At 52.7% G+C, this 27,436-nt stretch overlaps 1 protein-coding gene across 1 annotated transcript; it reads right to left on the bottom strand.

The window, feature by feature from the left end:
* Positions 1 to 16,982: 16,982 nt before the first annotated feature.
* IUM83_07315 (Pleiotropic drug resistance protein) lies at positions 16,983 to 20,682 on the bottom strand (the record flags this gene model as incomplete). Its single annotated transcript, XM_067931601.1, has 4 exons — positions 16,983 to 17,212; positions 19,477 to 19,524; positions 19,621 to 19,948; positions 20,047 to 20,682. The coding sequence occupies 4 exons, from the start codon at positions 20,680 to 20,682 to the stop codon at positions 16,983 to 16,985; spliced, it is 1,242 nt and encodes a 413-aa protein (XP_067798961.1).
* Between the last annotated feature and the right edge of the window lie 6,754 nt (positions 20,683 to 27,436).

Here is a 27,436-nt window from a genome sequence, read left to right as displayed (position 1 = left end):
CGGCGCACCGACCTTCGGTAGACGCATTCCTCGAACGCTTTTGCACACAGAGGGCTGAAGTGTCGGCCATGGGTTTACCCATGACAAAAACCGTGAATGCGCTCTGAAATAGAAACAGTGCGGTGTTCCTCGCCGAGTCCTCAGCAGAGGTATAACGAAGTCCATCGATACAATTTGCATCGGGCGCTCGGCCAGGATGTTCCCTGAGCTACCCACGGAATTGCGGGACGCTTTTACTTGATCTATAGTCAATCTCAGGGTGGCCGCCAAAAGGTTGCAAGAAGAGTATTTGAGGGACTCAGGGCCGGGGCTTTGTGTCAACACGCGGCCGGACGGGGAGAGTTGCTCGGCACCGCATATGGCGGTGCGAACTGGGCAGGCGCTGTAGTGGGTCTAACTTGACTCACTACTTTGGCACTTCCGTTGCGCAACGTGTGAGGAAGCGTAAGTGCCAAGTAATTACTTGGAGTTAATTATATTTGAATACACAAATATAAGTTAACTTTGAACAAGACTCAAGTCTGATTTAAAGGTAAAATGAGTGTATTGTTTGTAAATTGTTTCCTCTAAAATCTGCTAAAAACTGTTTATCATCTATGAAGAGGGTTGGCGGCGGCTGGCTGTCAGAGCCCCGCTAATATGCATGTCTCTGATTGGTGAAAGATGCTGCTTTCTACCAATGGGATCAAGAATGGATAGTGTGGACACTTCTGTGGTGGTCCTTCAATCTATCCATCCGGTGTGTCTTACACCAATGTGAGGAAGTATCCAAAACGTTTAACAGATAACCTATCTGTTAAATTCACAAGTGGCTTGCAGCCACTTGTACGTGTAACCGTTACACCATCCCCATAAGGTTAGACGCGGGGTCCCCGCACGTCAATCTTTGGAATTGACCATTCGTCAATTCTCCGCGTTTGGAGAAGAAATCCGCGCTCATTCAACGATGAGCGCGCCTCGAAGAAGTCCGGCAAAGTCGATGGGGGTCATCTCTCCATCGACGACTACTCGAACGCCAGAAGGCGAGAGTACGGTGACGTCGTCGACTTCGACGACGACGATGAAGACATGGAGGGCGAGGAGGACTCGCCCTCAAAGCGTAAAGACTCAGTGTCGAGCGAATCGCTCGACCCTCACCAAGAACGTTCGCCCGCGTGAAGGGGACGAATCGGACGCTTCGAGTTCGAAGCGTTCGCGTACTGAGAGTGATACCCCACTCGCTTCAGCTGGGAGTCTCAGTACTCCGCGCGCTGCTGCTGCAGCGCGTGATGTCAAGGCTCTCTCGCGCGCTGCTGCCTGCAGCGCGATCCATGGATGCCGTCCGCGTCCGAGATCGCGGACCGGTTTGGGAACTCGGTACCTCGAATGAGGTGCCGCTGTACGTATGCAGCGCCATCAAAGATGACGCTGTGGCTGCCAGCTGCACTTTGATGCGGAAACGCATCAAAGGCGCGATACATCGGACTCTTTCATGAGCTCCGATGGTTTCAAAGCAAGAAGACCTCTTCTCGCAGCAAAGTGCCCGAATGGCGGGCACTTTGTCAAAGCTGGAACGCCTTTGTTGAGAACTTCAACAAGAGGCCGAGTGCTACCGTGATCGGATTAAGCAAGCGCGTGATCGCTTCGAGACGTACTCGAAGCGTGGAAAGCTGGAGCAACTTCATGTTGCTGCTGAGAGGCAAATGTGCCGTGCGCTGTGCCCGAGGGCTTTCAGTGCACGAAGTGCTTTCCAGGCGCGGTCCGCTTGAGCGACCGCGACCTGAACGGGTACACGTCGTTCCGTGTGCCCGAGAATCTCAAAGAGCTCCGTGCTAAGTTCTTAGCACGTGAGGGGTTCAGGCGCTGGCGATGATCGCAGAGCTCGCTCTACTCCGCTGTGCCAGCGCGTACTGCTCTTCGTACGCCCTCACCATTTCCGGAACGTCCTCCAGCAAGACGTTCCGCGGCTCTATGTATCTCGATGGGAGGAAATCCTCTCCAACGAATACGAAAACGAGCCTTGAGGGTTCGTTTTCGGGGTACTATGGTCAACAATCCGCTCAACAATCCAGCGGGTTGAGCCGCGGGCGTCACGGATCGGCGGTGGCGGGGTGGGAACACGCCCCGGGTATGATCAGCCCCGGGCTGATCGGTATACGCCTCTCCACGACCGGGTGACCGTCGTGGAGCGTCTGCAGGGCGCTGAGTTCGCCGCCCTAAAACAGGAGCTGGCGAACCAGAAGGCTCAAGTCGCGGCGGTCTCGCAGACCGCCTCGAATATCCAGGTCGAGCTGGGGACCCAGATGAAGGGGTTGCTCCAGCGCGTCCGCGCGCTGGAGGAGAGGTTGCTCGTCGCCGAGGCCAAGTCCTCCGCTTCTGCCTCGGCTCCTGCCGAGGCTTCGGGTCAGCCGAGCTAGATGGCTCGTGCTGCCGGTATGGCTTCAGCCGTCCGACGTAAAAGGTCGGATGGAGGCGCATGCTAGACGGTATGTCTAGCGTGTATGCGTTGCCGTGCTGTGCCAACACAGTGAACGGCCCGATGAAGCGCGGAGCAAGCTTGCTTGCTCCGAAATCCGAAACTGCATGTCTAGGCAGGTTTTGTGTAGCTAACAAAACTAATGAACCAACTTTAAATTCATTTGTGTTGCCTCTGCCCGCATTGTCTGCGTTCAGCTTCTGTTGATCAACAGAAGCTGCCATTGTCTTGGACAAACCGAATCACGGCTTGTCTTTGGTGATGAAACTGATTGCATCCGAGCTGAAGTCATTCAGCTCGCTCTCCGCTAGAGGCCCGGCCTCTGCGTGGTTCTTTGCGGTGTCTGCGCCCTGCGCGAACCCGTGATCGTTGACCATGTTGTTGGGGAGTCTGCGCCCTGCGCAGACTCGTATGGTTTGTCCATTGTTGCAGCTGACACTGTGCAAGTGTCAGCGGTTTTCTACGGCTGCTGTATCGCAGTCGTAGATCCTCCCCCCTTAAAGTGGGAGCCATCACTCCGAGTAAACTCGGTAGACGTGGATGCCGCATGGCATTCACGTAGAACGGTGTATGCCCGGTCGAGGCATGCACTGAGTTATTGATGGCAAACTCTGCCATCGATAAGCACTCGCTCCAGTATTGGAACGAGTGAGCGTAGCTCTTCAACATATCGACGAGCACGCGATTCACGCGCTCGGTTTGACCGTCCGTCTGCGGATGATCCGCAGTCGACATGGAAAGCTGGCTCCCAAGAAGTGTAAACACTTCTTGCCACAGATGCGCTGTGAAGCGCGGGTCTCTGTCCGACACGATATCGGCCGGCATGCCATGGTGTTTGAACACCATGTCGACGAGCAGACGGGCTGTCTGCTTCGCGGTCACCTCTGCTGGCACCGCAGCAAGATGTACCATCTTGCTGAAACGGTCTACAAAGACCACAACACCGGTGTTCCCTCCGCTATCCGGGGAAGACCAAAGATGAAGTCCAAAGACATGGACTTCCAACACTCCGACGGAGTCGGTAGTGATTAATGGAGCCTGCGCAAACGGCGCAGGCTTCACGCGTTAGCATACCTCGCAAGCACGGATGTACTTGCGCACCCACTATACTGGTGGTGCCAGTAGAAGTCGCGCGTGAGAAGGACGTAAGTCTTCTCACGTCCGAGATATCCCGCAGTCGGGGCATCATGATACTCGTACATGATCCTGAGTCGCAGGTCATGGTCATTCGGCACGACAACGCGATCCGCGTTGTCGTCGACTACGTTGTAGAGTAGCAGTCCGTCGTGCACACGAAAGCGGTGTGCACGCGCTCGAAGGTGCTTGGGCAGCTTCTGACGGGACTTGTCAGAAGGCGCTGTGCCATAGGCCAGCAAGAGCTTCGCGTCCGCGTCGTGCGCGTACGCGGCCTTCACATCATCCAACAGAGATGATGTGGGTTTGCTCGATCGCATGGCGTCAATGGCATTGACGTCAACAGCTTCTGCATAGTCTGGCCGACGTGATAACGCGTCGGCCACCACGTTCAATCTTCCGGGTTTGTATTCGACCCGGAAGTTATACTCCGCAAAGAATGAGAGCCATCTCGCCATTCTTTGTGAAATGTGGCGACTTCACTGCGGTGCGCAGTGAAGCATGGTCGGTGTAGACCACAAATGGTCTACTTCCAAGCAAATACACTCGGAACTTTGCGAGTGCATACTTCATGGCAAGGAGTTCCTTGTCATGTACCGGATAGTTGCGCTCAGCTGGCTTCAGCTGACGCGATTGGTAGTAGACGACACGATCACGGCCCTCGTGATCGTGCTGCATTAACGCGCATCCGATCGCGAAATCGGATGCGTCACACACTACGTGAAATGGGCGATCTTGGTCAGCCACTGCCAAGATCGGCGCCTCAGTCAAGCCCCGCTTGACTGTATCGAGCTCTGCTGGCAATCGGGTGTCCAATCCCACACAGCTTCTTTCTTAAGAAGCTGTGACAGCAAGCGGATCTTGCCCGCATAGTCCTCCACGTACTTGCACAAGTACGTGGCCAATGAACTGCCTCAGTTCCTTGACACTTGATGGCGTTGGCCATTCGTTAATCACTCTGACCTTTTCTGGGTCAGGGCGGACACCATTCTTCCCTACGAGACACCCGAGGACGGGTATCTCGCTCGCCCCGAAGATACACTTCTTCAGGTTCGCGTAGAGCTTATGCTTTCGCATAAGCTCAAGTAGCTACCGGAGATGCACCCTGTGCATCTCTACGTCGTCTTCCGTCCACAGCCCGGCTGTGGATGAATACATCATCGAAGTAGCTCGGTGCGAAGTCGCGCACCGAGCGCAACAAGTGCGTCACGCACCTGTTGAAAGTCGCAGGGGCATTCTTAAGCCCCTGTGGCATTACTAGCCATTCCCAGAGCATGCCGCTTGGCGTGCTCACTGCCGTGAGAGGATATCGCTCTCACGCATTAGGACTGATAAAATCCATCTCGCAAGTCGAGAGCACTGTAAACGGTGCTCCCGGCCATCGAATCGATGATAATATCTTTTCGCGGTATCGGCGTCTGCGCCGGTACCGTCGCATCGTTCAGCTTGTTATAAGCATGAACGATGCGCCATCCACCTGTGGCTTCTTGACACAGAACGTCGGAGCACTGTGCGGGGACTTTGATTCCCGCACTTGTCCTCTTACGACGACTTTCAAAGAAGTCGTCGATCGCTTTCACTTGCTCTCGCGGCAGTGGCCACTGCCGCGTGACACAGTACTTCGTGCCCGGCACGAGATCAATCTCGTGCTGAATGCCCTTATCCTGCGGAAGCTCCGCAGGAATGTCTTCCGGGGTACGTCTTTGTACTCCCTCAACAATTCGTAATAGGGACTCGACTTCAGCGAGTCCCAACCTTATTCCTCGAAGCGCTCTCGCTTCGTCTTCGCACTGAGAGTGTCTTCACTCTCAGTGGTACTTCCATGAAGAGCTGCCTCAGCTCTTCGCTCTCGCTCGTCGTTCTTTCGCTGTCCGAAGAACGCAGACTGCTCGATGCGTCCATCGTGCAAGTCGCGCGTAAGCGCTTCCAGCTCATGGCTGGAAGCGAAGTCAACTCCGACGCCGTCGTCGGAGGACTAGCGAGTTCCATGTCACGATACTGGAATCCAGTATCGGTGCGCGTCAAGACGCTTAGCGTCTTGACATTCGGCGTCACCGCCGCAGTCTGCCCAGCAGACTGCTCTTGTTGCGTCTCGGTCCCGGACCGAGACTTGCGCAGCGTTTTCCGCTTGCGCCGTCTTCTTGTTGTGCGGAGCCCGGCTCCGCACAGTTGTTCTTCTTGTCCAGACCCGGCCGTGGACAGTCGTTCGCCGGCGGACCCTGTCCGCGGGCGCGCGGTATCAAGCCCGGCTTGACCGCATTTTCCTTCGTGCAGCCCGGCTGCACGGTAATGTGTCCCTTCGCCGGCAGACCCTGTCTGCGGGCGCGCGATATCAAGCCCGGCTTGATCGCATGGCGCTTCGTCGTGCAGCCCGGCTGCACGACAGCGTAAATTGTGTCAGTGCGGTACGTTTGCAACCGTCCGCACTGTTTGCAGCGTCAACTCCCGGAGTTGACACGCCTTCGTCACCTCGACGCCAATCATTGGCGGAGCCCCTCATGACCGAGGGTGCGTCGGCTCCCGGAGCCGACGCGTCGTTGTCGACCTGACCGCTTCGGGTCAGGGACTGTCCCTTACACGCTTGAACGTGGGTGTTGGTTCCCGGAACCAACACATCTTTTTCTTCCGACGTCGGCAGCATTGCCGACGTGGGTCTCACTTGTGCGCGCCCTCGCACACTTCCTGGGCACTCCGGGACAGCAGCATAAAGCGCTGTCTCGACTGGTGAGCCGCGCGCACCTGCTGGTGCGCGCGCTGCGGTAACAGGGCCATCGCTCTCTGTTCCGCTATCGCGTCCGAAGCGCACGAGCGTGCGCTTCTTCCAGTCTATTACCGGATCATGCCGTGCAAGCCACGGCATGCCCATTACTACGTCGAATTTATCGTCCAGGTCCAGGACGATAAAGTGTTCGACAAACACTCGTTGTTTGTATGAGAAGCGCACGTTCACGACGCGCTTCTCGGTCTTCACGATGGCACCTGTTGCCAGTCGTACCTCCAGAAGACTTCGAGGTGTATCTACCTCCTCGAAGTCAAGTCTCGACAGGCTTCGTAGTCGAACAAAGTTGTTCGACGCGCCTGAGTCTACCAAAGCTCGAAGAGAGTCACTCGCTCTCTTCGAGTAAACCTTCAAGATGACTAGGTTCGGCCTGTCATCTTGTTTCTTGCAGTGAGAGCTGGTCTCACTGGGGGCTGCAGTCCTTAGTGTCGCGTGCCCGATGTCGGCACGCGCGACTGCATTACCAGTAGGGCGCCCCGCGCCTACTGGATGTTCGCGTTTTTTGTTGGTCCGCGGCGATGCCTAGCATCGCCACGACGGCCACCTCCAGGGGGCATGGGAGCTGTGCACTCCCGTGCAAAGTGACCGATCCTTCCGCAACGGAAGCATCGCACGTTACCTCCCTGCTGCTGGTAACCAGCAGTTGTTGCGCTCGAGAGGTCCATTGGTTCCGGACCTCCTGTCCTCGCTACCGGGCGTGGTTGCGGCCTCGGCACGTTCACATGCAGTTTAGCCTGCCGCAGGCTAAACTCCTCTTGCATGGCAAGAGTGATCGCAGCTTCGAGAGTACTCGGGTACTCTCGGAAGAGATAGGTCTTCACAGGCCCATCTCTAAGTCCTTTCATGAACGTGACGACCTTGGTCGCCTCGTCAATCGGGTTAGTCACGATATTTGATACCAAATATCGTGCGCGCTGCGCGTAAGCATGGACGTCATGCTTACCCTGCTGAAGGTCGAGGAACTCCGCCCTCGACCGGAATTCGTTTTTGCGGGGGCTCAAACGCTTGTTTGAGCTCCTCCTTGAATACTTCGTACGTGCTGAAGCACGTAGGATCGGAGAGTCGGCGTCCATACGCCCAACTCCTTGCGCGTCCGCCAAGGCAGGACATGGCGAACGCGACCTTCGACAGCGGGTCGACGATGCGTCGAGCCGCTATGGCTGTGTCGAGTTCGACAAGCCATCGGAGGAGAGGCTCGCCCTCTCTTCCCACGTAATTGCTTACGCTCAACTTTAATGGTTGAGCACGCGGTGTCGTCCCTGACGACGCCGTCACTGAGAAGCAGCGTCACGCTGCTCCTTCATGATGAATCCCAGAGCAACACCATGTTGCTCCGTCGGCGATAGCGTACGCAGCATTGTAGCTATCGCCGCTTCTCCAATGACTGTTGACAGTCGTTGGAGGGCCTCCAACTCTGGGTCAGACAGGTGGGGGCAGTCAGCGCGTGCAACATGCGTTGCAGGCGTGTTGGAGCTCTCCATGGGCACCTCCGTGCTCATGTGGTTCTCGGCTCCGCGTTCGTACACCGCGTACGAACGTCAAGCAGTCGGTCGTTGGACGGACTACAAAGTGCTACCAGGTGTAGTGGGTCTAACTTGACTCACTACTTTAGCTTACACGTTGCGCAACGTGTATGAGGAAGCGTAAGTACTTAGTAATTACTTAGGTTAATTATATTTGAATACACAAATATAAGTTAACTTTAGACAAGACTCCAAGTAGCTAGTTTAAGGTAAAATGAGAACTGTATTGTTTGTAAATTGATCTTCCTCTAAAATCTGCTAAAAACTGTTTATCATCTATGAAAGGGTTGGCAGCGGCTGGCTGTCAGAGCCCCGCTAATATGCATGTCTCTGATTGGTAGAAAGATGCTGCTTTCTACCAATAGGATCAAGTGGGTATGTGTGGACCACTCACTGTGGTGGTCCACTTCAATGTATCCATCGGTGTGTCTTACACCAATGTGAGGAAGTATCCAAAACGTTTAACAGATAACCTATCTGTTAAATTCACAAGTGGCTTGCAGCCACTTGTACGTGTAACCCCGTTACACAGGCGATCTGGACACTCGGCGCTCGACTACAGGCTACGTGTTTTTCCTGAATGGGAGTGCGATTTCGTGGAAGTCGAAGCGGCAACCGACAGTGGCAACATCGAGCACGGAGGCAGAGTATATGGCCTTATACAATGCCACCCAAGAGGCAGTATGGCTGCGTCAGCTACTAAAGGACGTGGGGGCTGAGTGTGTGGGTGCTACTTCAATATTCCAGGACAACCAAGGATGCATTGCGCTGGCCAAGAACCCAGCTTACCACTCACGTACGAAGCACATCCACCTGAAGTATCACTTCTTGCGCGAGAAGGTGGAAGACAAGATCATCGTGCTTGAGTACAAGCCGACAGACGAGATGGTCGCGGACGGGTTTACCAAGGCGCTGGCACGACCCAAGCACCGCCAGTTTATCGTTGGACTCGGCATGGACGACTAAGACGCCAGGCACAGCGCATCAAGGGAGAGTGTTAAAGGGTGATGCGTGCGCGTGGCTTCACACTTGGCGCGCCATTGTGTGTGCGTGCGTGTGCGTGTGCGTGTGCGTGCGTGTGCGTGTGCGTGTGTGTGCTTGCGTGTGCGTGTGTGTGCGTGCGTGTGCGTGCGTGTGTGTGTGCGCGTGTGCGAGGCTTTGTGGCGGCGTCCAATGCTCAAGATGAGACGCGCAGGCTGCGTGTGCATGAGGACGAGCGCGTGGGAGCGCGTGTGATGCATAGTATTTGCATATGTAGGAGTAGGGTGTCCATGACTTTGCACAAGTCTGTATTGCTTAGTGGGTTAGTACCGGGTCTTTGACTCGAAGGTCGTGGGTTCGATTCCCACAGATGTTTGCTTTTCTTTTTGCCAACAAGAGAGCATAGTAGGCAGGCTAGAAGCTAAAACTCACTCAATCAATCTTACTTTTGGTTTTGCAATCTCGGCCCGAAGCCGTCTTTAAGTGTTTCAAGCTTTACAGCTCGTAGTCCAACTTCCTTTTGCACTTGCTAGTAGCGCACTCCGTTGTTTTTTCACGGGGTTGTCTCCCCTTTACATTTGACATAATGACATACTAGACTAGGAATTAAAGTTAATGAACACAATATTCCCACCAGAAGGTTGTAGCTCAGATCCAGGATCCGTAATAACGCCAGCACCTCCTTCACGATACCGTAATTCAGTTCATTCGACTTTAGGGTGCGACTGGCGAAGGTGACCGGATGATAGATCCCGTCGTGCTCCTGCATTCTTGGGCTTAAGCCAACACATTAGAATGTCCAATTCCAGCGCGGATGGATTACAGTAGTAACAGTCATAATGTAAAAGATTTCGCAAGGTGATCGAATTGCGGCTTACAGCGAAGCGGTACCACATCAGGATTCTGGCACGAGATCCTCCCACTACCAAGAGCGAGGGCTTTTCCCTGCTCTGTTAGCCAGCCTGGGGCGGTACACCCTTCCTTAGTGACCTCGGTGCACTGCCTTACGACAATGTCCCAATGTCGACTCCTGGTTTGAGATGGACGCGCCATCCACATCCTGGGGATAGTGACACCACCACGCATGCCACAACCCTCACACCTTACTACCCGGACAGAAGCGTATCCGTGACAAGTTGGCGCCACCCAACCCGGTGACATTCCGTCATGCCTGCACCATACTAAAGGTTGACTTGGCCCACACTTCCAAAACCAACTCGACCATAAAACAGGAAGTGCAAGTTCAGACCTACGATCCGAAACTGATTAAGTTCGCGACCTACGCGGGCGCTCAGCAATCGTGCTTTTAAATGAGGCTGAGTCGCGAGTAACCACACATATGCTCGCATGGTCCGACCAACTGCTACCAAACAGCATTGATCCTGTCGGTACCAGTTCAGCTTGACTCGACCCATATGCCAAAGCACTAGACGCCATGCTACCCAAGGTCGCGTCTCTGTGAGAGCCTCTCGATCTCCTCGAAGAGCTTTTGACGTGGTGCTCGCCCAGCCTACTTACAGCTTCAAGAGTGTAAAGCTGCTCGTGCGAGCAACTGGGCCCGCTACCACCACGACCCGCTGATCGTTGGCACAGACAATGGAGACTCGCCACACCCACTACTCGACACCTTTCGCAACAGTATTGGCTCCAACGGCGTGTCGATGATGCCGAGCCTTACGCCGTTGGATATTTCCAATAATATGTGACCGTGAGCGATTTCATGTCGACAATATACAACGTGGGTGAGGGAAGCGTTGCCCGTGGACGTGTCCTTCATGACCCGTAGGCCCAGTTCTAACAGTGCCAACCATAGGGCTAGGCTCCGAGTTGGATTGACACCTATTTCCGAATGAATTGGCCTGTGCCACGGCACCATGAGCCCGTGGCATACACGTGCAGTTTAGGACCACCTCGATGCAAATCAAGCTCCACAGATGGCCGAATGGTGTTGAAACTGGTAACTGTGAGCAGAACAAAGTTTCGGTGCGCACCACAAGCAATTTCATCACTATGGTCCATGGCACGACCAATTGTTATGGCAGGCACCACAGCGTGTCATACATGGCATTTTTTATGGTACGACTGACACACGGTTAGAACTAGATCTGAGCGCCTTGAAGAATGGGCTGTGCTATACAATTCGTTAGCTATCGAGCTTGCTGCATTCGAAAAGATGATCGTACTATTTCTCGAATTACTTCCACCCCATATTACAGGTGTCCCCGCTGAATCTGCAACTGCCATCGGCTATCTACCGCGAACACAGAGTGTGCGGGAGTCTGCCAGTGCACAAGATTTGCCACAGCTGTCTGGTGAGATGTACTGAATTAAAAGGAAGTTGGACTACGAGCTGTAAAGCTTGAAACACTTAAAGACGGCTTCGGGCCGAGATTGCAAAACCAAAAGTGAGATTGATTGAGTGAGTTTTAGCTTCTAGCCTGCCTACTATGCTCTCTTGTTGGCAAAAAGAAAAGCAAACATCTGTGGGAATCGAACCCAAGACCTTCGAGTCAAAGACCCGGTACTAACCCACTAAGCAATACAGACTGGTGCAAAGTCATGGACACCCTACTCCTACATATGCAAATACTATGCACCCACCCGCGCATCCACGCAGCTTGAACATCCAGACGCGCTCCCACGCGCTCGTCCTCATGCACACGCAGCCTGCGCGTCTCATCTTGAGCATTGGACGCCGCCACAAAGCCTCGCACACGCGCACACACACACGCACGCACACGCACGCACACGCACACGCACGCACACGCACGCACACACACGCACACGCACGCACACACAATGGCGCGCCAAGTGTGAAGCCACGCGCACGCATCACCCTTTAACACTCTCCCTTGATGCGCTGTGCCTGGCGTCTTAGTCGTCCATGCCGAGTCCAACGATAAACTGGCGGTGCTTGGGTCGTGCCAGCGCCTTGGTAAACCCGTCCGCGACCATCTCGTCTGTCGGCTTGTACTCAAGCACGATGATCTTGTCTTCCACCTTCTCGCGCAAGAAGTGATACTTCAGGTGGATGTGCTTCGTACGTGAGTGGTAAGCTGGGTTCTTGGCCAGCGCAATGCATCCTTGGTTGTCCTGGAATATTGAAGTAGCACCCACACACTCAGCCCCACGTCCTTTAGTAGCTGACGCAGCCATACTGCCTCTTGGGTGGCATTGTATAAGGCCATATACTCTGCCTCCGTGCTCGATGTTGCCACTGTCGGTTGCCGCTTCGACTTCCACGAAATCGCACTCCCATTCAGGAAAAACACGTAGCCTGTAGTCGAGCGCCGAGTGTCCAGATCGCCTGCCCAGTTCGCATCCGCGTAGCCGAGCAACTCTCCCTTGGTCCGGCCGTTGAACACAAGCCCCAAGTCTTGAGTCGTCTTCAAATACTTTAAAATCCTTTTTGCGGCCACCCAATGAGACTTGTTGTAGTACTCGCAAAACTTGGCCACTTCACCCACAGCTTGAGCAATGTCCGGACGGGTGCAAGTTGCGAGGTACATTAAGGCCCCCACCAACTCGCGGTACGGGTACTTAGGCGCGAAAACTTCGTCCTCCGAGGGTTTCACCAGTTTCGAGTTGCTATCCGCTGGTGTGTGCACTGCCTTGCAGTTTTCTACACCGAACTTTTCTGCGAGTCGCTGAATATACGCTCGTTGGTTCATGATAATGACCTTGCTCTCACGGTCGCGGTGGATCTCGATGCCGAGACAGTACTTTAGCTCACCGAGCTCCTTAATGCTGAACTCACGCTTCAGCGCCTCCTTGATCCCAGTAATATCTGCTTTCGTCTTGCTGAAGATCGCGAGGTCGTCCACATAGACGACAATAATGCTGAACTTTGAGCCAGAACGCCGAACGTACACACACGGATCCGCCGCCGATCGACAAAAGCCTTGGCTTTCCAAGTGCTTATTCAGCTTGCTGTTCCATTGACGCGCCGCTTGCTTCGTGCCGTAAAGTGCTTGCATCAGCAAACACTTCTTAGTCGGGTTGTTTTGGTCCTCGAAACCATCTGGCTGGTCCATATAGAGTTCCTCGTCCACGTCACCGTATAGAAACGCGGTGTCAACATCCACGTTTTCAGCCTCCATGTCTTCCTCTGCAGCAATTGCCACAACCATGTTGATGGACTCCTTGCGTGCTACAGGAGCGAACGTCTCCGTGTAGTCAACTCCTGGGCGTTGTGTGAAGCCCTTTGCCACCAAACGAGCCTTGAACTTGATAATTTTCCCGCTCGGGTCTCGCTTGATGCGGAAAACCCACTTGCACCCGATTGCCTTTTGTCTGATGGCATATCCACCAAAGTCCAGGTGCGGTGATCCTCAAGCGACTTCATCTCGCTTTCCATGGCACGCAGCCACTCGTCCTTGTACTTGCTGCGCATAACTTCGTCGTATGAAACAGCACGCTCGCCGTCGTCGTCTTCAGTAAGTAGACAGTAGAGGGAATCGAACTCACCCTCAAAATCGTCCAAGTTGAACTCACCACGTCGAGTCCCGGGGTACTCGTCCTGGTAGCGCACAACTCCACGCCTTTTGCGTGCCGGACGCACCATCCACTCCTCCTCGCCATCTCTCCCCGGAGTGCTAGAGCCACGCGTCGGCACAGAGTCAGTCGGCCCGCTGTGATTATCAGGTTCCCGGCGTGGGTGAGTTGGGGTGTGCGGAAACCTTCCTCAACGCTGGGTTCTTCCGTGCGCTCCTCTTCTTCGTCGTTGCCGATGATATCGATCACCTCCTGGCTGCCCTCCTTACGCGCCGTAGCGAGTGGGGCTTCAGCAAACGTCACACTCCTTGAAATCACGATTGATCCGTTAGTTGGATCCAGCAGTCGATATGCTTTGTGCTGTTTGGCGTAGCCGAGGAAAACGCACTTGATACCCGAGTCATCCAGCTTTTGCGTTTTGCTTGGTCACATGGGCATAGCACTCGGTCCCAAAAACGCGCATGTGCTCCAGACGTGGCTCCCTTTTGTAAACCAGTTGGAACGGACTTGAGTGTGGGTTTGAAGTGTTAGGCAACACGTTCCGAATGTCTGCTGCAGTCATCATAGCCTCACACCAGTACGACTTGTCAATCCCGCTCTCTTTCAGCATGCAGCGTGTCATTTCGACCAGAGTACGGTTCATTCGCTCTGCCATACCGTTTTGCTGCGGGTTGTATGGTACCGTAAACTCCTGCTTGACCATCTTGTCGTCGCAAAGAGTCTCCATTGCTGCGTTGCAATACTCACCACCATTATCACTGCGTAACACCTTAACCTTGATGCCCGCGCTTGTTTCTGCCTCTTTGAGAAATTTCTTGAACGCCTCACACACTTCGCTCTTCTTGCGCAGTGGATAGATCGTCACAAAACGGCTTTTCATCAAAATAAAGCTCACAATATACTTGTAGCCCGACTTGGATGCGGGGTGACAGGCCCCAACACATCAGAGCACACGGTGGTGTCATTGCGTGCACTCTCCTGGCTTCGAGCTCCTTCTCGGTTGAACTGAATGGCTTGCGTGCTTGTTTCGCAGTCGCGCATACACCACACACGGTTCCAGGTGCAACTTGCGCACCACTGATTTTTCCGTCCTTAACCATGGAGTTCAACGTGCTGAAAGACACGTGACCGAGTCGCCGATGCCATAGACCAACGTCGTTTTCAGCCACATGACACTCCTCACCACCATCAGTGTTGAGGTACATCAGCTTGCCTTGCTTCCTACCCGTCGCCACAACTTGGCTGCCGCGTTTCACAACGCACCGCTCGCTGTCCATAGTCACGGTCATACCGCGTGCTGTTGCAGCCGTCAGAGAGAACAGGTTCTTGTTTAAGTCTTCAACATGCAACGTGTTTTCCAGCCGCGCGTTTATCCACGAACTTCCAGTCCAGACACGCAAAACAACTGTTCCAAAACCGAGAATCTTCAAGTTCGCACTGTTCTTTGCGCTCAATATGCTGCGCGCAGTCTTTATAGCCGAGTACTCGTGAAAGGCGTCGCGTGTCTTGCACATGTGTGCCGAAGCACCACTATCCATCACCCAGCTCTCGCTCGCAAAGCGTCGGTCGCGTTAAACGCAACGTTTGACTGGTCTTGGATACTATCATCGGGACTTGCCCTAGAACGGCAATCCCTCGCGTAATGGCCCATCTTGCCACAGTTGAAACACGCTCCGGAGAATCCCTTCTTGCGTCCCCCGCGTGTGTTCTTCTTCTTCTGTTGCTGCTTTCCATTGCCCTTACCGGCAAGAAGCGCGGTCGCCTCTTCGACGCGCGTCGAGTCCTTTTGACGCACTTCTTCCGCAATCAGCTTGCTCACGAGGTCTGCAAGCTTGAAATCGCTCACTGACATGCGAAATGCTTGAACCAGGCTCTCGTAGCTCGATGGTAGACTCCGCAACATCGTCGCACAGACGTCTTCTTCGCTCGGTTCACACCCCGCGTTCTTCATATCCATCACGAGCTTCTCTAACTCCGTTACGTGATTGCTGACGGAGGATGCTGTAAACTTGAACGCCGAGAACTTCTCTTTGAGCCACAGTCGGTTCGCCATGTCTTGAGTCTTGTGGAACGTTTTCAATGTGTCCCACGCTTCCTTCGCAGTCTTGGACGTCACCACGTGCATCAACTGCGAGTCGTTGAGGTTGAGCACAATCGCCGCGTGCGCTTGCTGCTCCTTCGCCGAGGCCACCTCGGCTTCTCCGCTGACCGCATCCCACAATCCCTTGGACATCAGGTACATCTTCATCTTGTAGCTCCACAGCGAGTAGTTCGAGCCGTCGAAAGGCTCGACTTTGAACTTGGTGTCGGTACTTGGGCTCATAACCAAAAGGAAGTTGGACTACGAGCTGTAAAGCTTGAAACACTTAAAGACGGCTTCGGGCCGAGATTGCAAAACCAAAAGTGAGATTGATTGAGTGAGTTTTAGCTTCTAGCCTGCCTACTATGCTCTCTTGTTGGCAAAAAGAAAAGCAAACATCTGTGGGAATCGAACCCACGACCTTCGAGTCAAAGACCCGGTACTAACCCACTAAGCAATACAGACTGGTGCAAAGTCATGGACACCCTACTCCTACATATGCAAATACTATGCACCCACCCGCGCATCCACGCAGCTTGAACATCCAGACGCGCTCCCACGCGCTCGTCCTCATGCACACGCAGCCTGCGCGTCTCATCTTGAGCATTGGACGCCGCCACAAAGCCTCGCACACGCGCACACACACACGCACGCACACGCACGCACACACACGCACACGCAAGCACACACACGCACACGCACACGCACGCACACACAATGGCGCGCCAAGTGTGAAGCCACGCGCACGCATCACCCTTTAACAGAATTAGTAAGATCATTGCGGGAAAATGTCTCTCTGCGTGAAACATCGAGTTGCTAGATCACGGTAGAAAATGAAAGGCCCACAATGAGCATTATATCTTGCAGGACATGCAGTGTGCACAACAACCAACTCCATTTACCTAAAGTCCTCATGACGAACCAGTCCAAAGTTAACAAGAAGGCATACGTGCGCCTGACGCTGAGTGAGAAGGTCATGGTGTGCGAGATGGCGCACAAGCAGACCGGCAACCGATCTTTCAGCATCCACGCATTTGCTGACTGGGCAGTACATTAGCATCTATAAAAGCAGTACATTAGCGTCTATGCGCAACCTGTGCAGATATTGTAACCTCGCAGTTTTTTTTTGGTCCCACCTTTGCAGATTCAGCGGGGACACCTGTATGGGGTGGGAGTAGTTCATATTATGTAGGACCTGTACGTGAAGCAAGCCCTTAGCACATTCTACCTCCGGTCCGAAAAAAAATATGCAGTCACAAAATTGAACTATTAGCGACAGATCAATCAGAATGAAGGTAATATTTATGCTTAATATTACCGTTACCAAACCGAAGTTTTATTAAGCTTAAGCATCAACAGCTGCGACCGCCTCAGCCGAGCACGGGAGACAGTGAGGCAATCTTTCGACTCTCATCAGTGCGTCTTTTTTTCAAGTGGAGGATGTTGTAGCTGTTGCCACCACCAACAAGCATCGACGCCTCTAGTACGCTTTGCAGCGTAAGAAAGCACTTGTTGGTGGTGGTACTTACCATCTCCTCAAACGCGGCCTTCACGGCTGCGATGAGCCTGTTGACGTCTCGCGTCTGCTTCTTGTACTGCAGCGACTGCAGCGAGCTGAACCAGCACGTTGAAGCCGGGACTTCGCGGTGGCTGGTTGGCGAACTTGATCGACCAACCCCCCGCTGGAGCAGCTGCTTTCACCGCAGTCCGGTCCGAGGCACGGTGAGGTGGCGCATTGTCCTGCTGTATGGTCACCTCCTCCTTACCTACACACGAATAATTAGTCACCACAAAAAATAGTCAGCACAAAACAGTATAAAATTACATGCAAAAAAATTACCTGGCCAAACTCGCTCACTACGGAGAGCGGAGATAGTGACACAAACACACTGTATAACACAGAGAACTGCCACCTTGGCTTTTTTTTGTTGTTCATTGCGCGATGGGTAGATGAAGGTGGGCCAGATAGAAAATCGCGAAGTGGTCTTCTTTGAGCGCGAAGGGGGGGGGCAACTACTGGTATAGAGTACCTGGTAGAGGCAGTAAATTCGTTCTCACTTCGGAATAGCTCGCCGAGGTATTCTGAGAACACAATACAGAACGGTGCAAACACTGAAACACGTTCCGAATGCTACACCTAGTTTTGGCCAATGGAAAGCGAGAATTTTTCGGAACGAATTTTGGAATTTCTACTTAGACCAGGGCCTAACTCGCTACTGACTCCGAATGGTGAAGCTGCGCTTGATTAATTTCGTATCGTCCGGTTATGATTTTTTACAGGCGCCCCTTTAGAAAGATGTGTAAAAATGAAGAAGTCGGTTGCGCCGACCGCGTCCCATTGTCTTCTGAAATACTTTGCGTTGAATCGCTGAGGACAAGTTGTATCATGGCATTAGGATTTGGTAAATAATGCAAGAAGAAACACATAAATATGATAATATGCGTCCACGCATACACAAATATACACTCCAGCACCTTCCGTCACCGCCACATGACGCACCCTGTTCGCGTCAACAACCGCTTGGAATGCATTTACCATATAAATTAGTGTCCGCGCCGATCTCTTTCTTTACTTACTAGAGAACTTTAGTTTCCGGAACTATCTCGGGTTTTGGAGCTATTTTGGCATTGCTCCAAAACTAAATTCCTTGTAGTTATAGGGGTATCCTATAGCTCCACTGGAGTTAAGTATTGAACTATCCGCCGGTATTTTATCCGTAGATTATTTCAAGGTTATTTCAGATTATCTGGATTTTATGTAGCTCCAAGTCCAGATACTAAAGTTCTCTACTCTTTTTTTACTTATTTATTCACTTGGCTACTTATTCAATAACTTACTTGTTTTACTTACTTTACTTACTTCATTTAGTTGCTTCGCTTACTTGTTTTACTTACTTCGTTACAGTGACCGATCGTTACAGATTCAGACTGTCACCTTTGAGATCATTCGCCAAATATATTGTTAGTTTCATTCGAATTTATGAGAATAGCCTGAATCGAATCGCTTTCGCGAATCGATTTCAAATCGATTCGTGTGATATTCAGCCAATCAGAACCGACCACCAACTTGTCCGTCACACACAACTCAGCACGACGACGATGGCAAGCATCCAGCAGGCGGTCAATGGGCGCCACGCGTCGTCAAACACCATCATGCACGCCCTCTACGGCTACTTCTACCTGGGCTTGTCTAAGCAGCGACTGGCGACGATCTACAACAAGCACATCGACACCATTTCGAACTGGATTCAACGCTTCGAGTCCGACAACGACTACCAGCGACGATCTACAAAGCGGAATGGTCAACTTACAGCAGAGCAGCGAGAGTGGCTCCTGGAGTTATACACGGGGCACGTCAATCGCTTTCACCTACCTCATACAATATGCTGTTTTGGCGCATGCAGCGACAAATACCTTCGTTCCTCAACGATGCGGCTTATCCTTATTGAATTGACGCATGGGGTTGTACCGCGAACGGGAAGGCAGCGTTGCTTCGTCGAAGCTAATGACGGGGGGCATCTTGTAGCCGCGTGCAAACGTGCGCTGTAGAACGTCAACCACAGGTCTAATCTTCCATGCTCGGTCGAGGCGGGCTTGAGGCGACTTGTTGTTTGAGAAATGTAGATACCCCATAATATGGAAGAACCGATTCTTGGGCAAGAAATTTGCCGAACCGATTAGCTGGTAGCGCACCAACCTTCTTCAGTGACCAGTGTGCAGCAATGCCTTTTCTGGTCGGCACCAGCATTCTCGCGATCAGCAGCGCAACAACCCTCAAAACCTCCCATGCTTCTATACAGTCCACCGCTGCGAGACGTCGTCGAATTTCAGCAAGATCTTCCACATCGCTCGCCAGCGTTGCGCCGTTGTTGGGAGCGAAGCGCCCGAGCTCGGAGGGGGATGGTCTGCTGGTGATAGCCGTTACTCTCGACCGCGATCTGGACCCATAACTTCGGCGGTAAGAAGTAGAATAGTAGAGCCAACGGGTCGTCAGCCACCCTGAGAACACTGTCGCTTGGTCCGTATGGACCGTCATAGAGGTCTTTGTAGGTCGGATCAGGGCCAAACTTGGATGTGTCTAGTCAAATGAAACAGTACAGTCATTATGTTAGCCCTTATGTTGACTACGCGCACCATCAATATTGCTTATGTTGGAATTCGCAGCAAAACGTACCATATTTCCACCCGCTGTCGCGCATCCAAGCCATGGTTTGCTTGTCCTTTGCTGCAGATGCCCACACTGAGTCAGGAAGCTCTTCTTGCTCAACATTCGAGTCTTCATCCGTAAGACTCCCAATATCCCCGTCCCCATCCCAGTCTTCATCATCTACTTCTTCTTCTTCTTCAAGCTTTTTGTCGAGATCGGAATCCTCGTCGGAATTCAAACCAGTGCACCAATCAGCTCCATCATTCATCAGATTTGGGTCCGAATCAACAGTGCCAGTGGGGAGAGAAAACACAGTACTTCGCTCGTCACAACTCTCGTCGCCACTTGATTCTATCTGCAATAGTGACATCAAAACGTAATGTTATGTTAGACCTTATGATGACATTGCTGATAGCATAATATATTACGTTGGATATGACCAACATAACTTACCTCGTCGTCTTCATCATCTTGCAACACGCTGCGCCGGCGCTTCGTTGACGAGGATCGTGGGGTTCGTCTCCGCTGTCCAGTACCCGCTGTCGGTACCGGTTCCACAGTAGGCCGCGGCGCGCGGTCAGGCGTAAGATTCTCAATGATTTCCACTGAAGTCACCATGTCTGCAACAACTTCGCCCACAGTAGTCTCGGGTGATGGGGCTGCGCGTGTTGTTGTCCGCAGCGACACCAAAGCGCTGGCAACTTTCTTGGCGTCCGACTTCTTTGCTACGCCCCTCGTGCGTGTCGTCTTCTTAGCTGCCGTAATCACCACGTCTCCCACCTTCTTAGCCGCTTTTTTCTTCTTGCCCGACGTCTCCTTCGCCTCAGCCGATGCTTGCATATCCGCTACTGCCTTCGACGTCGCTATCGCCACCGCTGTATCACACTCCTTGGACTCGGCAATCTCCATTTCTGCAGTTGTTAGCTTGGCTGCTCGACTCCTTCTCATAGTATTTACATCACCACTGTCCTTCTGCTGCGCCCGGCCGATACGACGAGCGTGACGGTCACTCAGCAGTGCCTCAAGGCACAGACGTCGCTCTTGCTCTGATAGCTGGTGCCGCGGGGTCTTCCCAGCCGGCGCAACCATGTTAGCCTTGCGTTGACTTTTGGAGAATGAGCTTTGGACGCTGCTGTGCCACTCGTTTGTGGTGGGTGCAGTTTTCCCTCTCTGCCACATTCAACCGATCCCCTCCCACAAAAACCTAAACCTGTGCATTTGTTTCTTTTATGAAATAAAAACATATTAACTTGAGTATGCCATCAACTGTGATTTGTACAATACAAAAACCAAGTATAATCTTTGCTTATGTTGGAGGTCCAACATACCAGAGATGTTGTGAACAAAGTGAATTAGGGTATACACCTCTTATGTTGTACCGTACAACATACGGGAACAAAGGGGTTAAGCTTAATAAAACTTCGGTTTGGTAACGGTAATATTAAGCATAAATATTACCTTCATTCTGATTGATCTGTCGCTAATAGTTCAATTTTGTGACTGCATATTTTTTTTCGGACCGGAGGTAGAATGTGCTAAGGGCTTGCTTCACGTACAGGTCCTACATAATATGAACTACTCCCACCCCATACAGGTGTCCCCGCTGAATCTGCAAAGGTGGGACCAAAAAAAACTGCGAGGTTACAATATCTGCACAGGTTGCGCATAGACGCTAATGTACTGCTTTTATAGATGCTAATGTACTGCCCAGTCAGCAAGTGCGTGGATGCTGAAAGATCGGTTGCTGGTCTGCTTGTGCGCCATCTCGCACACCACGACCTTCTCACTCAGCGTCAGGCGCACGTATGCCTTCTTGTTAACTTTGGACTGGTTCGTCATGAGGACTTTAGGTAAATGGAGTTGGTTGTTGTGCACACTGCATGTCCTGCAAGATATAATGTTCATTGTGGGCCTTTCATTTTCTACCGTGATCTAGCAACTCGATGTTTCACGCAGAGAGACATTTTCCCGCAATGATCTTACTAATTCAGTACATCTCACCAGACAGCTGTGGCAAATCTTGTGCACTGGCAGACTCCCGCACACTCTGTGTTCGCGGTAGATAGCCGATGGCAGTTGCAGATTCAGCGGGGACACCTGTAATATGGGGTGGGAGTAATTCGAGAAATAGTACGATCATCTTTTCGAATGCAGCAAGCTCGATAGCTAACGAATTGTATAGCACAGCCCATTCTTCAAGGCGCTCAGATCTAGTTCTAACCGTGTGTCAGTCGTACCATAAAAAATGCCATGTATGACACGCTGTGGTACCTGCCATAACAATTGGTCGTGCCATGGGCCATAGTGATGAAATTGCTTGTGGTGCGCACCGAAACTTTGTTCTGCTCACAGTTACCAGTTTCAACACCATTCGGCCATCTGTGGAGCTTGATTTGCATCGAGGTGGTCCTAAACTGCACGTGTATGCCACGGGCTCATGGTGCCGTGGCACAGGCCAATTCATTCGGAAATAGGTGTCAATCCAACTCGGAGCCTAGCCCTATGGTTGGCACTGTTAGAACTGGGCCTACGGGTCATGAAGGACACGTCCACGGGCAACGCTTCCCTCACCCACGTTGTATATTGTCGACATGAAATCGCTCACGGTCACATATTATTGGAAATATCCAACGGCGTAAGGCTCGGCATCATCGACACGCCGTCGGAGCCAATACTGTTGCGAAAGGTGTCGAGTAGTGGGTGTGGCGAGTCTCCATTGTCTGTGCCAACGATCAGCGGGTCGTGGTGGTAGCGGGCCCAGTTGCTCGCACGAGCAGCTTTACACTCTTGAAGCTGTAAGTAGGCTGGGCGAGCACCACGTCAAAAGCTCTTCGAGGAGATCGAGAGGCTCTCACAGAGACGCGACCTTGGGTAGCATGGCGTCTAGTGCTTTGGCATATGGGTCGAGTCAAGCTGAACTGGTACCGACAGGATCAATGCTGTTTGGTAGCAGTTGGTCGGACCATGCGAGCATATGTGGTTACTCGCGACTCAGCCTCATTTAAAAGCACGATTGCTGAGCGCCCGCGTAGGTCGCGAACTTAATCAGTTTCGGATCGTAGGTCTGAACTTGCACTTCCTGTTTTATGGTCGAGTTGGTTTTGGAAGTGTGGGCCAAGTCAACCTTTAGTATGGTGCAGGCATGACGGAATGTCACCGGGTTGGGTGGCGCCAACTTGTCACGGATACGCTTCTGTCCGGGTAGTAAGGTGTGAGGGTTGTGGCATGCGTGGTGGTGTCACTATCCCCAGGATGTGGATGGCGCGTCCATCTCAAACCAGGAGTCGACATTGGGACATTGTCGTAAGGCAGTGCACCGAGGTCACTAAGGAAGGGTGTACCGCCCCAGGCTGGCTAACAGAGCAGGGAAAAGCCCTCGCTCTTGGTAGTGGGAGGATCTCGTGCCAGAATCCTGATGTGGTACCGCTTCGCTGTAAGCCGCAATTCGATCACCTTGCGAAATCTTTTACATTATGACTGTTACTACTGTAATCCATCCGCGCTGGTAGCACCAACCTTGCCCGATACTTTGCTCCATAGCATCACATCTGCTGCTGTAGTATCTAGATGTCCCCCCATCTACATACACACAGGCGTGCCACTGTCCATTTGTGGAAAGCTCACGTTCTTCCAGCTGCAGGCCCAACAGCGGTGGAATAGCTACACTTTCAAGGCACCACTCGCGATGGCTTTCGGAGAGAGAGGGCCACGCCTCGCCTTGCCTCATGCCTCGTGATCATGCGACCCTCCAACGTCGGGGTGTTCTCTTACTGTTTGAGGTGCATATATGGTGTGTAGAAGACGAGTTTTGAAGACTTGGGTAGGAGAGCGTGACGGACCGCTTGGGACTGTCCTATCATGCAGCTTCAGTGTATTTCAAGGTCGTGCACGAGTACTCTTTCTGCTCTAACTTGGTCAAGGTCAGGCACAATTGCTCTTGCTACGCTTCGAGGTCAGTGTGAGATTGGGTTTTGACTGCGGAGGAGTGGAGCCACCAGACCGAGGTCTAACGGCGTCGATTGAGAGAAGATGACCGAGGTCTCCTATTGGCTACTCACATTTACCGCGCCAGAGTGACAGGAATCTAGTTAGTGACTGTGAGGCTCGGCGGGTCCTAATAAACTCTCGCCGAGCTCTCCGGATAGTCATAGTGGATACACCTTTTGCCTCCTATTAGGAATCCGGACTTAAGACGAAGGCTCGTCCGGTTGTAGGATTAGACCGAAAGCTCGATCTATATTAGACATTTGTATAGACATTAGGGATTACTTGCAGTCGAGGCCTCACCGCCTCTAACTATTAAATCAGAGCAGAATATTCCCCCCAAGCCATCAGGGTCAAGTCCGTCTACGGTAAGTCTAGCTAGCTTAGCTGTAGGGTCTGGATATGCTCGGCCGACGCGGGGTATGAAAAGGAAGTTGGACTACGAGCTGTAAAGCTTGAAACACTTAAAGACGGCTTCGGGCCGAGATTGCAAAACCAAAAGTAGGATTGAGTGAGTGAGTTTTAGCTTCTAGCCTGCCTACTATGCTCTCTTGTTGGCAAAAAGAAAAGCAAACATCTGTGGGAATCGAACCCACGACCTTCGAGTCAAAGACCCGGTACTAACCCACTAAGCAATACAGACTGGTGCAAAGTCATGGACACCCTACTCCTACATATGCAAATACTATGCACCCACCCGCGCATCCACGCAGCTTGAACATCCACACGCGCTCCCACGCGCTCGTCCTCATGCACACGCAGCCTGCGCGTCTCATCTTGAGCATTGGACGCCGCCACAAAGCCTCGCACACGCGCACACACACACGCACGCACACGCACACGCACGCACGCACACGCACACGCACACGCACACGCACGCGCACACAATGGCGCGCCAAGTGTGAAGCCACGCGCACGCATCACCCTTTAACACTCTCCCTTGATGCGCTGTGCCTGGCGTCTTAGTCGTCCATGCCGAGTCCAACGATAAACTGGCGGTGCTTGGGTCGTGCCAGCGCCTTGGTAAACCCGTCCGCGACCATCTCGTCTGTCGGCTTGTACTCAAGCACGATGATCTTGTCTTCCACCTTCTCGCGCAAGAAGTGATACTTCAGGTGGATGTGCTTCGTACGTGAGTGGTAAGCGGGGTTCTTGGCCAGCGCAATGCATCCTTGGTTGTCCTGGAATATTGTAGTAGCACCCACACACTCAGCCCCCACGTCCTTTAGTAGCTGACGCAGCCATACTGCCTCTTGGGTGGCATTGTATAAGGCCATATACTCTGCCTCCGTGCTCGATGTTGCCACTGTCGGTTGCCGCTTCGACTTCCACGAAATCGCACTCCCATTCAGGAAAAACACGTAGCCTGTAGTCGAGCGCCGAGTGTCCAGATCGCCTGCCCAGTTCGCATCCGCGTAGCCGAGCAACTCTCCCTTGGTCCGGCCGTTGAACACAAGCCCCAAGTCTTGAGTCGTCTTCAAATACTTTAAAATCCTTTTTGCGGCCACCCAATGAGACTTGTTGTAGTACTCGCAAAACTTGGCCACTTCACCCACAGCTTGAGCAATGTCCGGACGGGTGCAAGTTGCGAGGTACATTAAAGCCCCCACCAACTCGCGGTACGGGTACTTAGGCGCGAAAACTTCGTCCTCCGAGGGTTTCACCAGTTTCGAGTTGCTATCCGCTGGTGTGTGCACTGCCTTGCAGTTTTCTACACCGAACTTTTCTGCGAGTCGCTGAATATACGCTCGTTGGTTCATGATAATGACCTTGCTCTCACGGTCGCGGTGGATCTCGATGCCGAGACAGTACTTTAGCTCACCGAGCTCCTTAATGCTGAACTCACGCTTCAGCGCCTCCTTGATCCCAGTAATATCTGCTTTCGTCTTGCTGAAGATCATGAGGTCGTCCACATAGACGACAATAATGCTGAACTTTGAGCCAGAACGCCGAACGTACACACACGGATCCGCCGCCGATCGACAAAAGCCTTGGCTTTCCAAGTGCTTATTCAGCTTGCTGTTCCATTGACGCGCCGCTTGCTTCGTGCCGTAAAGTGCTTGCATCAGCAAACACTTCTTAGTCGGGTTGCTTTGGTCCTCGAAACCATCTGGCTGGTCCATATAGAGTTCCTCGTCCACGTCACCGTATAGAAACGCGGTGTCAACATCCACGTTTTCAGCCTCCATGTCTTCCTCTGCAGCAATTGCCACAACCATGTTGATGGACTCCTTGCGTGCTACAGGAGCGAACGTCTCCGTGTAGTCAACTCCTGGGCGTTGTGTGAAGCCCTTTGCCACCAAACGAGCCTTGAACTTGATAATTTTCCCGCTCGGGTCTCGCTTGATGCGGAAAACCCACTTGCACCCGATTGCCTTTTGTCTGATGGCATATCCACCAAAGTCCAGGTGCGGTGATCCTCAAGCGACTTCATCTCGCTTTCCATGGCACGCAGCCACTCGTCCTTGTACTTGCTGCGCATAACTTCGTCGTATGAAACAGCACGCTCGCCGTCGTCGTCTTCAGTAAGTAGACAGTAGAGGGAATCGAACTCACCCTCAAAATCGTCCAAGTTGAACTCACCACGTCGAGTCCCGGGGTACTCGTCCTGGTAGCGCACAACTCCACGCCTTTTGCGTGCCGGACGCACCATCCACTCCTCCTCGCCATCTCTCCCCGGAGTGCTAGAGCCACGCGTCGGCACAGAGTCAGTCGGCCCGCTGTGATTATCAGGTTCCCGGCGTGGGTGAGTTGGGGTGTGCGGAAACCTTCCTCAACGCTGGGTTCTTCCGTGCGCTCCTCTTCTTCGTCGTTGCCGATGATATCGATCACCTCCTGGCTGCCCTCCTTACGCGCCGTAGCGAGTGGGGCTTCAGCAAACGTCACACTCCTTGAAATCACGATTGATCCGTTAGTTGGATCCAGCAGTCGATATGCTTTGTGCTGTTTGGCGTAGCCGAGGAAAACGCACTTGATACCCGAGTCATCCAGCTTTTGCGTTTTTGCTTGGTCACATGGGCATAGCACTCGGTCCCAAAAACGCGCATGTGCTCCAGACGTGGCTCCCTTTTGTAAACCAGTTGGAACGGACTTGAGTGTGGGTTTGAAGTGTTAGGCAACACGTTCCGAATGTCTGCTGCAGTCATCATAGCCTCACACCAGTACGACTTGTCAATCCCGCTCTCTTTCAGCATGCAGCGTGTCATTTCGACCAGAGTACGGTTCATTCGCTCTGCCATACCGTTTTGCTGCGGGTTGTATGGTACCGTAAACTCCTGCTTTGACCATCTTGTCGTCGCAAAGAGTCTCCATTGCTGCGTTGCAATACTCACCACCATTATCACTGCGTAACACCTTAACCTTGATGCCCGCGCTTGTTTCTGCCTCTTTGAGAAATTTCTTGAACGCCTCACACACTTCGCTCTTCTTGCGCAGTGGATAGATCGTCACAAAACGGCTTTTCATCAAAATAAAGCTCACAATATACTTGTAGCCCGACTTGGATGCGGGGGTGACAGGCCCCAACACATCAGAGCACACGGTGGTGTCATTGCGTGCACTCTCCCTGGCTTCGAGCTCCTTCTCGGTTGAACTGAATGGCTTGCGTGCTTGTTTCGCAGTCGCGCATACACCACACACGGTTCCAGGTGCAACTTGCGCACCACTGAGTTTTCCGTCCTTAACCATGGAGTTCAACGTGCTGAAAGACACGTGACCGAGTCGCCGATGCCATAGACCAACGTCGTTTTCAGCCACATGACACTCCTCACCACCATCAGTGTTGAGGTACATCAGCTTGCCTTGCTTCCTACCCGTCGCCACAACTTGGCTGCCGCGTTTCACAACGCACCGCTCGCTG

The sequence above is a fragment of the Phytophthora cinnamomi genome, assembly GCF_018691715.1.
Source record: "Phytophthora cinnamomi strain GKB4 chromosome Unknown Contig6, whole genome shotgun sequence".
Taxonomy (NCBI): Eukaryota; Oomycota; class Peronosporomycetes; order Peronosporales; family Peronosporaceae; genus Phytophthora; species Phytophthora cinnamomi.
This window is presented reverse-complemented; position numbering and strand designations above follow the sequence as displayed.